A 15,409-nucleotide genomic window follows, 5' to 3' on the forward strand; every position below is an offset into this window, starting at 1 on the left:
AAAAATTCCAACCATGTTAAATACAGTTACAAAATTAGAAATAAGGAAAAAAGTACCTCTATAGCAAAGGAAATTTAAAAGCCGGTGCACAAGAAACAACAAGTATGCACGCTTAATATGTATGATTACACTACTCTCCAGTTTAAACATTCATTGTCTTCCCAAAGCACTTAAAATCCGTATCCTCTGGCCCTCCTTGACTGGGCTTCTGCTTTGCTCTCTGATTCATCTCATGCCACCTCCTTCTCCTCATTCACTACACCAGCCACATGGACGTTCTTTCTGCTTCTTGAGTGTGCCAAGCCAAGGACCTACCTTCTGTGCCTGGGTTTTTTTCCTAGATCTTTGCATGGCTGACTCCCTCTTTTACTGTTCAGGGCTCAGTCCACACATCGCATACCCAGAGAAGCCTATTCTGACCACTTCTGCTGAATAATAGTCTCTCCACATTATCTAGTCATCACTCTCAGTCAGATTACCTTCTTTTAATTTCATTTATGGTATTGTTGCTATCTAAAATGATCTTTTTAAATATTGGTAATTGTTGTATAAATTACTTATTAATGGGAACCTCTTCTGTCTTGATCACTGCTAAGTCTCCTCACAACACGGTAGATATTAAAATATTCCTTGAATGAAGGAATTTTCTAGATCCATAAATGAATTTACAGGAAACATGTTAGTTTCTGTAGAGGCCAAATGAATAAGGTATTCAAATCTACCTGTAAAGAAAATCTTTTAAACAACAGAAAATTACGTCCCCATTTATCCCTAGGAAAAGTGTGAGGTCGCTGATAATAACCTTGGAGAAAAGACAGTGTCGTTTGGGTTTCTTGTTCCCTTCTGAGTCAAGACTTTTTAAATAAACTTTCTTTTTATTTAAAGTGCCATAAATTTTCTAAATATTAGAAATATCAATAGTAAAATATAAGAACATAGAAATTGTTCCAAAGAGAAATATATAGAAGGCTTATTTGTGGATATTTTTATGGGATCATCTCAAAGGTGAAATTGCCTTGAAAAGAAGCTCTTTCAATAGTAAGTAATTTATACCCCTTGGATAAGGTCTAATGTGGCATTTTAATTTCAGAATATATTTTACGACACCCTGCCCAGCTGTTCAAATCCAGCCATTATTACTTCTTCCAAATACCATGGTTCCCAGAATTTATGTTCTCAATAAATGATTTCAAGGTAAGTCAAACATAGTGATGGATGTTAACTAGATTTATTGTGATCATTTTGCAATGTATACAAATATTGAATCATTATGTTGTACACCTGAAACTAATATAATGTTGTGTGTCAATTATACCTCAATAATAAAGTTGAAAAACTGGAGTCCAAGAGGATGACAAAATTAGGAAGTTAAAAATAAAGACAGACAGCAGCACTAGGAAAAGAAGGAAAGAAAAGAAAGAACTGGTCCTGCTTATGTCACTTGATTTGTTTAAAATAACCATTTATTGACTGTTATTTGCTGTCCACTGTTAGGCATTTTCTCTTAATGCAAGAAAAAAAAAGACAAGTCAAACAAATAATGGATTATTGTTTCTGAAAAACATTTTAAATTAAAGTCCATCCTTCAGAAAGAAAAATGTGCAAATGCTTAAATTTAATAAATGCTTCTAAGACTTCATCTATAGGCATACTTATTTTTATAGTCTCTGTTTGTATATTTGAGTACCTGGTTGTTCAATTTTTTTGTGAGAGCCTGCGCCCTAGAGGCATACCTCTTTTTAGAGAACATTCCATGGGGAGACAAGGGAATATGAATGCCAGGTGAGAGAATTTGACATGGCGGAAGTGGAGGCCCTTGGGTGTAAACAAAACCCTTAAACAAAGTATGCATGAGGGTATTGGTGTACCATATACATCTACAACCAGGAGTCATATGTTGTATCTATTTCTCGGAAGTTTACTGAATGCTTTTTATATATGTCCAACATGGTATTAGATATATTTAGGGAGGCTTAAAAAAGATAATATTGTTTTACCTGGAAATATTTCCGCATATCTATGACAGATAAGGACTTTTTAAAAACATAACTCCAATGCCATTGTCAAACCTAACAAAATGAATAATTACTCCTTACTATCATTTAATACCTATTCACATTTCCTTAACTGTCTCAACTGTCTTTTTTTTTTTCAATTTTGAACAACTTATTGGGGGTACAAAAAAATCTGCACAGATTTTAGATTATGTTAAAATTTCCATCAAGAGGTTTGCTAAATGAGAGCTTCATTTGGTATTAAAATATTAGTCTCTGGTACTATTAATCTTTGAAAGGTGATGACCAATGGTCTTTGTACATTTTATTTGTTTGAATCACGAGCCAAAAGATTGGCTATAGTTTTGACTATAACAAATTGTTATAGTTTTTTCAGTGTATAACAGTTCCTTCTTATTTTTTTTAACTGAAGAAATTTGGTCATTTGTCCTGGGGAATGACCCATATTTTGGATTTGGCTGACTACTTCATCATGGTGTTATTTAACTTGTTCTGCTAATCCTTGTTTCTCCTGCTGAGATGCTACTAATCTAAAGGCTTGTTAAACTGAGTTTTAATTCAACAAGAATACTCATAAGTGTTGCTGTGTATTTCCTAATGCATCACATCAGAGAAGCACCTAAGATCTAGTTGTCTCAGTTTCAGCAACATTAACACTGAGCAGTGGGCTCATTAATTATCAGCCCATCTAAATTTCCTAACAACCTTTCACCAAATAATTTTAGCATATCTTGATCATCATTGCCTACATCTGTTATTTTATTAGGATTGGCAAAATGGTGACTTTCCAATTCTATCAGTTTCTTCTGCTTATATTAATTGGAATTTTTCCTTAAAGAAGAATGATCCATGTCTACTATTTGGTTATTCTGAGATACAATTCACACAGAAGAATGGCAGGATAAATGCTTCATTCTTTACCTTTATATACAACTTCCAGAGTAATGACTTGGTGCCCTAGAAATCTCCAATGATGACCAATGAAGTTTTCTTTTTTTCTATATCATTAGGAGGTCATGAGTTTTAAAAATATATTTGATATGTATCAATCAATTGCAGTCATTCTTTCTGATACTCATTCAGATTGCCTCATATTAGGCAATATGGCATAATAGACAAGTGGAAACTCCTACAGGTTGGCTCCTGTGTCCTTTTGACATAAATCCTTCAGTCAGTAATAGCTTAGTTTCTTAATGTCCTACGGTCATCTTTTATTCCTGCCCCAGATCTGGAATCAGTCATTCATTGAAGGAACTCTGGCTCCCATTAGTAGGAAATGGTATTTAGAAACGACAGTGGGTGTCAAGGTGATCATTTTTACTGGGTTTTTATTGCTTCTAGATCTTTCTGTTGGACAGAAATTGTACATATGTATTTTTTAGAGAGAAAAAAACCATGAGTTCTTGTTCATATTTCCAAGCAAAATTAGAACCACAGAATTTTGCTTAATTTTATATTTTATAAAAAGTTCAAGTTTCTTTGGTTCAAGTCAAAATTCTAATACAAGGCACAGAGAGGTCTTGCTTAGGTTTCTGTTTCCTGCCATCTGATTTCCTCCCTCTTCCATAGGAAACCATTTTGGTTAATGTTTGTTTCATTTTTTTTACTGTTTCTTTTTGAAAATATAAGGAGATGTATATATATTTGTCTACTCCTTCTTACACAAAAGGTAACATACTATAAACGCTGTTTTCCACCCTTTCTATTTTTCCCCCCCTTAAAAATATGTCCTGGGGATCAGCTACTCCATATTAGCATATAATCATGTCCATCTTCTCTTGGAGTAGTAAGAACACATAACACACCATTGTGTGACTGTATCATAGTTTATTCAATTAATGCCCCACTGATGGACATTTTTTATTTCCAGTCCTTTGCTATTGCAAATAATGTTTCAATTAATCACCTCTTGCATAAATCATTTCATATTTTTGTAGGTGTGTTTTGGGGTTCAGGGGTCTGCATTTTATTTATTTATTTTAATGTTTAGTTTTGAGAGAGAGTGTGTGGGAGGACACTTAATCGACTGAGCCACCCAGTAGCTCCCAGGGATCTACATTTTAAACAAGAATCCCAATGATTCTGATTCAGGTGATTTAAATCTACACTTTGAGAAATGCTGGTATAGAGCAGTGTTTTTCAAATTGTGGGTGGGGACTCATATAGTGAGTCATGAAATCAGGTTAGTGGCTTGCTTGAATTTTTTAAAAAATAAAATAGAACAGAAGTGAATTGAAAATATCAGTACACACTATAATAAGAGTAAGGGATATTTCTTTAAAAATTTTTTCATGTTTATTTATTTTTGAAAGAAAGAGAGACTGAGTATGCACAGGGGAGGGGCAGAAAGAGGGGGAAACACAGATTCGGAAGCAGGCTCCATGCTGTGAGCTGTCAGCACAGAGCCCAATGTGGGGCTCGAACCCCCAAACTGTGACATCATAACCTAAGCCAAAGTTGGATGCTAAACCACTGAGCCACCCAGGGCCCCAAGAGATATTTCTTTAAACTTTTGTTTCAAAAAAGTATGTATAGGAGTATGAACTGGATCATGACATAAAATGCATTTGTTACTCTGGATTATAGTCCAAAAAAGTGCAAACAATTGTTGGGAGAGTAGATTGATTGTCAGTAAAAAGATTAACTACTATTAACTAGAATATTAGAGAAGACTTTAGGGTGGCAATAGTATCTGAACTTAGCTTTATAGAATGTGAAAAGGTACCAAGAACATAGGTTGCTTTTCATAAGCATAAAGTGTACATGGGGGATTTGAAGGGAAGAATACCAGAAGTAAAGCCAGGAAAGCAAAAAAAAAAAAATGTATATAATATGTAAACAGTGAGGTCTCCTACCTGGCTAGAGCAGAAATGGGAAGTTGTCACTGGCACTGACCATCATTCTCTTTCCAAAGCCAAAGGTTTATTGTTATGTAACTAAAAAGTTTTAATTATTTTCTTTTCACTTAAATTAGGCTTTGAAACATCTGTTTACCAGTCACAGCACTGGTATTGGAAGGAAAGGATGTCGCTTAACAACAGAAGATCTTGAGGCTTATATTTATGTCTTCTCCCAGCCTGGAGCATTAAGTGGTCCAATTAACCATTACCGAAATATCTTCAGGTCAGTATAATTTCTTTTTAGTTCAATAAAATATTCATTCCCTAAAGAGCCAATATTTTATTTTTTTCCCAAGTATTACTTAAATTCCAGCTAGTTAGGGGCTCCTGGGTGACTCAGTTGGTTAAGCCTCCAACTCTTGATTTCAGCTCAGATCATGATCTCAGGTTCATGGGACTGAACCCTGCATCAAGCTCTGTGCTGTCCATGCTGCTTGGGATTCTCTTGCTCTTCTCTCTCTCTTTCGTCTTTCTCTGCCTCTTCCCCTAATTGTGTGCTTGCATACACACATGCACACACACACACACACTCTCTCTCTCAAAATAAATAAACATTTTAAAAAATTCCAGCTAGTTAACATATAGTGCAATATTAGATTCAAGTGTAGAATTTAGTGATTCATCACTTACATACCACACCCAGTGCTCATCACAAGTGCTCTTCTAAAAACCCATCACCTATTTAACCCATTCCCCCACACACCTTCCCTCCAGTAACCATGTTTGTTCTCTATAGTTAAGCATCTGTTTCTTGGTTTGCCTCTCCTTTCTCCCCCTCAATGTTCATTTGTTTTGTTTCTTAAATTCCACGTAAGAGTGAAATCATATGACATTTGTCTTTTATGACTGATTTTGCTTAGCATAATGCTCTCTAGCTCCAGCCACATGGTTGCAAATGGCAAGATTTAATTCCTTTTTTACAGCTGAGTAATATTCATTGTATACATATACCACATCTTTTTCCATTCAACAGTCAATGGACATTTCAGTTCTTTCCAGAATTTGGCTATTGTTGAAATTAACAACACAGGAATCAACAGGTTTTGGTAAGGATGTAGAGAAAGGGGAACCCTCTTATGCTGTTGGTGGGAATGCAAACTGGTGTAGCCAGTCTAGAAAACAGTATAGAGTTTCCTCAGAAAGTTAAAAATAAAACTACCTTACAATCCACCAATTGCACTATTAGGTATTTACCCAAAGCATACAAAAATACCAATTTGAAGGGATACATGGACCCTGATGTTTATAGCAATATTATAAGCAATAGCCAATATTTTATTATATTTTTAGTTTATTTATTTATTTTGAGAGAGAGAGCACAAGCAGGGGAGGCACAGAGAGGGAGAGAGAGAATCCCAAGCAGGCTCCAACATGTCAGTGCATAGCCCAATGCAGGGCTCAATCTCATGAAGCACGAGATTATGACCTGAGCCAAAACCAAGAATTGGACTCTTAACTGACTGAATCACTCAGGTGTCCTGTCAATATTTTATTTTCAAGATTAAGTTCACAGTTTATCCAAAGACTCAAAAGTGTTCTGATTTTGTAAGTTGCATAATCTTTTTCTAGGGAAAACTTTAAACATATGGAAAAGTAGAGAGAATAATATAATGGAATCCCCATATAGTTGTCCCTTGTTTTATCCATAACTGTATCCACTTCTTCTTTGCCTTTGGGTTATTGTGAATAGATGTATATTTGTAATCATATTTTTAATTATCACTATTCATTCGAACTATATATTAATCACTTTCTATGTTCTAGTCTATGCCAACACTTAGAATATAGTATTGAGCAAAACAAGACAAAGGATCCTGATCTCACTAGCCAAGTGAGGAGAACAGACATTAAGTGTATAACCACAGTAATGAATATATGGTTATAAACAAACAAAGACCATGAGAGAAAGGGATGAGGACTGAGCAAATGATGTTTGAAGAGAGAAATGAAGGATGAGTTACATACTGACTAAAGCTGGGGATGGAGGAATTGGCATTTCAGAAAGAGGAAACAGCATGTGCCTAAGTAGTGTGGGAAGATAGAGAGTTGTGGTTTTAAGGATTACAATGAGAGCCAGTGTGCCTAGAGCACAGAAAAGGGCAATGAAATGAGAGTGGCTCCAAGAGAAGGCAGTGGCTGGTCATGCAAAGCCAAGTAGACCATATTAAGTACTTAAGAGCCATGAATGTAAAGCTAGTAAATGAGCATTTCAACCCGGAAAGAGAAACAATGTAATCTGTGTTTGTATCCATTCATTCACTGTGAGGAAACTGCAGTGGTCCAGGCTAAAGATGATGGTAGCCTGAAATAGCCTAAAGGCAGTGGAGATGGAGAGAATGGGTCAATTTAAGAGATATTTAAGAGGAAAATTGACAGGGATTGGTGATGGGTGAGATGAGGGGGTTGGGGAAGCATTGGAAGGAATGAGAAGAAGAGGGATACCAAGGATGGCTCCTGAATTCCTGGCTTTAATAGCTATATGGATAGTCAAGCCATTCACTGAGACAGAAAACACTAGAAGAGAACTGGTTTTGAAGGAAGGCCATAAACTTTATTGACCTTAAACTAGTTGAGTTTGATGTGGTATCTTAAATATTCAAATAGGCAGATGGATACAAGGGTTTGAAGTTCAAAGGAGAGAATCTGTGATGAAGTTATATAAAATCTTGTTGTTGATGATAGACACAAATGAAGCTTTTTTTTCAGAAGATATTGTCTAGGGAGAAAGTATAGAATGAAAGACAAGATAAGGAGATTTGTCTGTTCAGGTTTAGACTCTAGATAGAAGAAAAAGATTTCCCTTGGTAATTAGCAACCACAGCCTGCCTTGAAAAGGTTTAGAGGCTTGAATTTGTGCTATCTCCATAACACTAGAATTCTGAGGGAAAACATCATATTTCAATATCATCTTAAGCGGGTAACACTTCCCAGCAAGCCTGGTAGAAACAAAGACAGAATTTCTCCAGAGGATACATCTCAGCTCAGACTTACAATATTCCCACAGGTAAAGTCCCCTGAAGATGAGTTCATAATCCAAATTACCAAAAATACTAATCAACCATTAACGAATCAGAATACAATTGCAGCAGGACTCACAAATGTCAAATATTGAACAGAGATTATAAAGTATGTTTAAATCATTAAATATGTAAAAGAATAAAATGTATGGAAAAAGAATAAGAAAATATCAAGATAGACTGGAAAAAGGTGAAAAAGAACAAAAGAACTTCTGGCAATGAAAAATATGGCTATTGAAATCTAAAATTCCATTAGTGAGTTAAATAGCAGATCAGACAATCCATAAAGAATTATGAATTAGAAGATAGCTCTGAAAAAAATTACTTAGAATATAGCTTACAGAGATAAATAAAAATATAAAAAACAGGTTATATTTGACATAGAGGATGAAATTAGAAATTATATATTGAGGTTCCTAGGTGGCTCAGTTGGTTAAGGATATGACTTTGGCTCATGGTTTGTGAGTTGAAGCCCCACACTGTGCTCTGTGCTGACAGTGCAGAGCCTGCTTGGGATCCCCTCCCTCTCTCTCACCCTCCCGTACTTGTGCTCCCTCTCTTTCTTCAAAATAAATAAATAAACCATGAAAGTTATATAGATAGATGAAAGATAGAATTAGATACACATGCATATATATAGATGCTAAGAATTTTTTTCTAGTAAAATAAAATAATGGAAATAGAATGTATTATTTTCAAACCAGTAGAGGGTGACTAGAAAACTATCAATTCAAAAGAAGGCAGGAAAGAGGAAAGGGAAGCAAAGTAAATAGCACAAAATAAGACGTCAAAATCAATTTAAATATTTCAGTAAGCACAATAAATATGAATGTATTAAACTTGCCAGTGAAAAAACAAAATATCAGATTGGATTGAGTCACAAGGCATAAGGACATAAAAAGGCTGAAAGTAGGATGGAAAAAAGTTATAGTGGGTGTTTTATTGATTGATTGATTGCTTGCTTAATTGATTTTATTTTTATGTAATCTTTACACCCAACATGTAGCTTGAACTTACGATGCCAAGATCAAAAGTTGCATGTTCCACTGAGCCAGCCAGGTGCTCCTATAGAAATTGTTTATTTTATTTTATTTTATTTTATTTTATTTTATTTTACCTTTTTAATGTTTATTTACTTTGAGAGAGTGTGTGTGAGTGGGAGAGGGGGATAGAGAGAGGGAGAGAGAGAGAACCCCAGCAGGCTCTATGCTCAGCATGGAGCCTGAAGTGGGGCTCAATCTCATGACCATGAGATCATAAGCTGAGCCAAAATCAAGAGTCAAATGGTTAATCAACTGAGCCTATCCAGGTGCCCCAAAGGTATTATTTTAAATAAAACAAAATGAGGGGCACCTGGGTGGCTCAGTCAGTTGAGCATCTGACTTCGGCTCAGGTCATGATCTCACAGTTCGTGGGTTCGAGCCCTGCATCAGGCTCTGTACTGACCGCTAGCTCAGAGCCTGGAGCCTGTTTCAGATTCTGTATCTTCCTTTCTCTCTGACCCTCCCCTGCTCATGCTGTCTGTCTCTCTCTCTCTCTCTCTCTCTCTCAGAAGTAAATTTTTAAAAAATTTAAAAATAAATAAATAAAACAAAATCAAATTATTTGAATACATAATCCAAGGGCAGTCAAGAGATTATATGAATGAGGGAGAAGAGGCAAACCTAAATCCTTTTTGACTAACAACCACCACCACAACAAAATCTACAAATATAAATGTAAATATCTTTGATAAGACAAATATTTTAATTTAAAAGATATTTGTAGGTGCCCATTTATCAAACAAGGCAATGATTAACATTGCAGAGGCTACAGGTTATATCTCATATTATATAGTAATATTGTCCATGTTTTGTCATTTGTTGTTTGTTTTTTACAAATAACATTTGTAAAGAGAATTATAAGAGGAAATAGAATGATAAATTTTAATACAAGTTTAAATTTTGAAAAGGAGAAAAAATAATAGTTTTTAAATGTTCTTGATTTATCCCTTTATCAAAGCTGGCTTTGTGATACAAAACAAGTAGCTACGAGGAAAAAGAAGAAAATATTCTGATCTTTCTCAAGCTCTTTTACTAACATTTGTTCAGTAGGAGGACCTGCATTCCCAAAAGTAAGCTCTAGAATCCTGCTAATTAGCATGGAGAGAGAAAGAGGAAAAAAATCAGGCCTGTGAAGGTCAAAACTTAACAATTTTAAATAAAGGTGAAAGTTTTAAGCTAGATTGATATAGGTTAAATCTAGCTAGGTCAAGGTTACATCGAGTCTTCTGGAAGCTCAATTGACTCCCTCTGATGGTTCTTTATATTAGGGTAATCAAGGCCAAGTACATAATTAAAAATGGTTATACAATATATAATGACTATTCATAAGGTATAGTACATATACTCAGGTATGGAAATCACCCTCATTTATCACCCTTCCCAGGACCATAGCCTCATCCAAGGACTCTCCAAAATTTGGAGCCAAGGAACCAGAATGAACTAGGTACTGGATTAGCTATAGGATCTAACCTGCAAAAAGATAAATAAGTTTAAACTTATAACAAAGCACTAAATATAAAGCAAAAACTGACACAAGGGAAAATGACAAATCCACTGTCACTATTAAAGATTTTAACCCACCTCTCTCAAAAGTTAATCAAGCAGGGAAAAATTAATAACGATACAAAATATTTGAACAACCCAATTAACATCTTTGGTGTGATGAACAAGTCTAGAATCCTGCATCCAATACTTAGAAAATACACAATATATTTAAGCACATAGAAATGTTTACAAAGATTGATTACATACTGGACTATAGAGTAAATGCTAACCAATACCAAGGGATCAATATCATATGGATGTGTTCTCTGAACACAATTCACTTAGAAATTAACAATTATACAAATTTCTAGAAAACTCCATATAGTCAGAAATTTTATTTTATTTTATTTTATTTTAATGTTTTATTTATTTCTAGGAGAGAGAGAGATAGCGTGAGCAGGGGAGGGTCAGAGAGAGAAGGAGTCACAGACTCTGAAACAGGCTCCAGGCTCTGAGCTGGCAGTCAGCATAGAGCCTGACGTGGGGCTCAAACCCACGAACTGCGAGATCATGACCTAAGCGGAAGTCGGACGCTTAACCGACTAAGCCACCCAGGCGCCCCTGGAAATTTTAAAAACTTTTAAATTACTCCTGGCTATGATCCAGGTATTTACCCAAAGAATACAAAAATACTAATTCAAAGGGATACATGTGCCCTGATGTTTATAGCAGTATTATCTACAATAGCCAAACTATGAAACAGCCCAAGTTGTGGTGTACACACACACACACACACACACACACACACACACACAATGGAATATTACTCAACCATAAAAAAGAATGAAATCTTGCCATTTGCAATGACCTAGATGGAGCTAGAGAATATAATGCTAAGTGAAATAAGTCAGTCAGAGAAAGACAAATACCATATGATTTCACACATATGTGGAACTTAAGAAACAAATGAGCAAAAAGGAGAAAAAGGGAGAGAGAGAGACAAACTAGGAAACAGACTCTTAACTATAGAGAACAAACTGATGGTTACCCATCAGGGGAGCTGGGTGAAATAGATGATGGGGATTAAGGAGAATACTTGTGATGGGCACAGGGTGTTGTATGGAAGTGCTGAATCACTATATTGTATACCAGAAACTAATATAATACTATATGTTAACTGAAATTTAAATAAAAACTTAAAAAAATTACTCATGGATCAAAAAAAGATCTGGGGGTGCCTGGGTGGCTTAGCTGGTTAAGTGTCTGACTCTTGATTTCAGCTCAGGCCATGATCTCACGGTTTGTGACATCAAGCCCCGCATTGGGCTCCACGCTGACAGCACAGAGTCTGCTTGAGATTCTCTCTCTGCCTTTTCCCACTTGCACCTGTACATATGTACACTCCCTCTCAAAATAAAGAGACATTTTAAAATACCATAATGGAAATTAGTAAAAACATAGGAAAAAATAATAATATCAAAACATGTGGAATACAGTTAAAACAATATGTAGGAAGAAACATATTAACAGTTTTCCATGCATATATTAGAAAAGAATATTAGTGACCTAAGAGTATAACTTGAGAAGTTAGGAAAAGAACACTATGTAAACAAAAATAAATTGGAAGAAAAATAATTTAAATTAGATAAAAAGCAGAAATAAATGCAATCATTAAAAAAGGGGGGCACTTGTGAGGATGAGCACTAGGTGTTATATGGAAACCCACTTGACAATAAATGTTCATTCTCATGCTTAGTCAACAGGATTGTAATTAATGCTATCCCACCTTTCTGAAAAACAGTGTAGCAGTAGCTGTCAAAAGCTTTAAAAATATTTATACTCTTTAGCTCAGGAATTCCACTTCTAGGGATCTAGCTGAAAGAAATTATCTAAAATGCCCAAAAAACATTTGGGCACAAAATGCTCATTATAGCATCACTTAAAACATCCCCTTGTTTTAACTAATGATATAATCTGAATATTCAATTTTAGGAGAATAGTCATTTATGGGTTATTTATGGGTAATTATACCATAGAATAGTATCTTTTACAATTTTTTTTATATAAAACATGAAATGAGAAAATTCCCAATTTATAATGCAGTGTGAAATTTGACTATGGGCACTGTATATATATTATGTATATTTATTGCAATTTCAACTGTATGCATGGAAAGTGACCAAAAGGTTATCTTTTAATGATGGAATTATGCATGATTTTATTCTTTATGCTGAAGAAAACACACAATAAAATGTTGTTTTAAAAAGAATCTTCTGGGGTGCTTGGAGGCTCAGTCGGTTGAGCATCCGACTCTTGATTTTGGCTCAGATCATGATCACAGGGTTGTGGGGATCAAGCCTCGTGTCAAGCTCTATATTGAGCATGGATTCTGCTTGGGATTCTCTCTCTTTCTTTCTGCCTATCTCCCCCACTTTATCTCTCTCTCTAATATATATACATAATCCACACATTATATATATATAATAGAATATATAGAATAGAATATATATATATAATAGAATATTCTATATAAAAATAGAATCTTCTTGCAAAATAAATATAGTACTATTTAATGATAAAGCTCAGTCCGTATATATTTTCTGTTCTCAGTTCCAACTTCATATAAATGCATTATGTTATCTGACAAACAACTTAGAATATAAAGTGACATTATCTAAAACTTTTATCACACCATTCAGAAATTCTGGTATCCTTTTGAAGCAAATTATTCCTTACAGTGATGAATTGCATAATTAATTATAACTTTCATTATAAATGTTGTTAGCCTCATCCAATTAAACCTTTAAAATTTTTTACTGTATAGATTGATTGCCTAATGCAGTGTTTCTCAACCATTGATTCTTTTTTTTAATGTTTTTAATTTATTTTTGAGAGTCAGAGAGAGACAGCATGAGCAGGGGAGGGTCAGAGAGAGAGGGAGACACAGAATCTGAAGACAGGATCCAGGCTCTGAGCTGTCAGCACAGAGCCTGACATGAGGCTCGAACCCACAAACCGCGAGATCATGACCTTAGTCAAAGTCAGATGCTTAATCGACTTAACCATTCATTCTTTAATCATCACCTCCTTAAGGTGCCATTTTAGATGTTTTTTCCCCAATTGCTCCCCACCCTATGAAATTTTAATATTTGTTTATGTACTATGTGTATATCCATGATTTACATATAAAGAAAGTAATGTTTTTATCACTCTCCCGGGAACCAAATTTCACCCCATTGGTGTCAATACTGCTTCCTATGAGCATGTATGGCCTAAAGGAATATAATGGGAATATGTTACTTTAACTTTTACAATGAGTCTCAAGTCCATGTGTTTTGTTTTTATAGCTGCCTGCCTCTCAAACATCACATGGTAACCACTCCAACACTCCTACTGTGGGGAGAGAAAGATGCATTTATGGAGGCTGAAATGGCTGAAGTCACAAAGATTTATGTTAAGAATTATTTCAGGCTAACCATTTTGTCAGAAGTCAGTCACTGGCTTCAGCAAGAACAACCTGACATAGTGAACAAACTGATATGGACATTTCTGAAAGAAGAAACAAGAAAAAAAGATTGACTTTTCTATATCTTCTATGAGGGGTCTGTAATGAAATCTCTAAATAATTTTTAATAATTGTTCATCAACCTCTTTAAGCTCATTAGGAAAAATTGTTTTAATATCCTTTATCATAAGTACCCTGACAAACCATATTGAAGAAAAAATCTGAGAATGTGTGAACTTGTAACATGATATCAATTTTCTTCTGTTGAATTTTGCACAGAAAAGCATCTGCCTTAAAATGTGTACAATAGTACAAAAAGGAATTGGGGAAAATGGCTCAGTTTTGGCTTCTTGCATTTTTTTACCCTGTTAACATCTGGTGCCTTTTACAAATGTAAATTAAAGATTAGCTGTGCCATATTTAAAAAAGGCGGGGGGGACCTACAATGGTATAAATTTTTATTTTATTGTTCAAATGTTCTTTTTACTATTTTTCAACCATTAAAAAATTCTGGTGTCAAATCTCTTGGATTTATAGTATATTTATTAGTTTGAGGGCAAATATGACTAGAAGAATACGCATTTTTAAAACAGGCCATAATACTACTTATACTGGGAAGACTAATAAGAGGTGATGTAGAAATTCTCATGTATACATATATATGTATTAAACATTGCAAAGTAGGAAAGCACATCCATCAAATTACTTGTCTAAATTTTCCAGCTAAATTGGTGAGAGATTTAGACAAAGGATCAAAATGTCCTTTTGCCCCATGAAGGGAACCAGAATTGAATTCTGTACTTCCTATGTGCACTAGGATCTAAGCCCCACAAGGCAGAGAATTTTTTACTGCTTTCTTAATAGGCATATATCCAGCATCTAGAATAAGGACCTGGCTCCATTGTAGGCACTCACATATTTGCTTAATGAATAAATAACATATCTGACACACTGCTAGGCACTGTGGGGGAAATATAAAGGAAATATGACATGGTAACATGGAACTTTCCCTTAAAGAAGCATACACACAATGCAGTTAAGTTAAACAAGGATTCAAGGGTAGAAATAAACATTACAAATAAGAATGGGAAGAGTTACAAATAGAGAATGATACACACTCAAGGGAATACTACTCATTCTCTTGGGTTGCTCTCCTTTAACATGGGAGACAACCAATAACATTGCCAAATTATGGTTCCATAGAAACTGCAACTGTGTTCCTAAACAAGACTAAGCTGGTGGAAAAAATGTCTTCCTCACTAAGTGTAGTTCTGAGAGTGACAGAAGAAAGCGGAATGTCTCTAAGAATTCTCATCATTGTATCTTAAGCAACTTGAATGTATTAATAAAACCCCAATTTTTTGTATACATTTGTGCTTGTGCCTCATAGTAACGTTGCAAGGTAGAGAGTATTACCGATTTATAGATGTGAAAACAAGGTTGG

General features: G+C 34.9%; 1 protein-coding gene across 1 annotated transcript in view; it reads left to right on the forward strand.

Moving 5' to 3' along the window:
• The window catches only part of EPHX4 (epoxide hydrolase 4), a 34,101-nt gene extending 19,693 nt beyond the window's left edge, over positions 1-14,408 (forward strand). The window contains exons 5-7 of the mRNA XM_039236474.1: positions 1,091-1,194; positions 4,990-5,138; positions 13,808-14,408. Of these exons, the coding sequence (XP_039092405.1) occupies positions 1,091-1,194; positions 4,990-5,138; positions 13,808-14,039 (485 nt within the window). The 3' untranslated portion in view covers positions 14,040-14,408. The remainder of the gene's footprint in view (positions 1-1,090; positions 1,195-4,989; positions 5,139-13,807) is intronic.
• The last annotated feature ends 1,001 nt before the right edge of the window (positions 14,409-15,409 follow it).

The sequence above is a fragment of the Hyaena hyaena genome, unplaced genomic scaffold, assembly GCF_003009895.1.
Source record: "Hyaena hyaena isolate Hyena2069 unplaced genomic scaffold, ASM300989v1 scaffold_111, whole genome shotgun sequence".
In the NCBI taxonomy this organism is placed as follows: domain Eukaryota; kingdom Metazoa; phylum Chordata; class Mammalia; order Carnivora; family Hyaenidae; genus Hyaena; species Hyaena hyaena.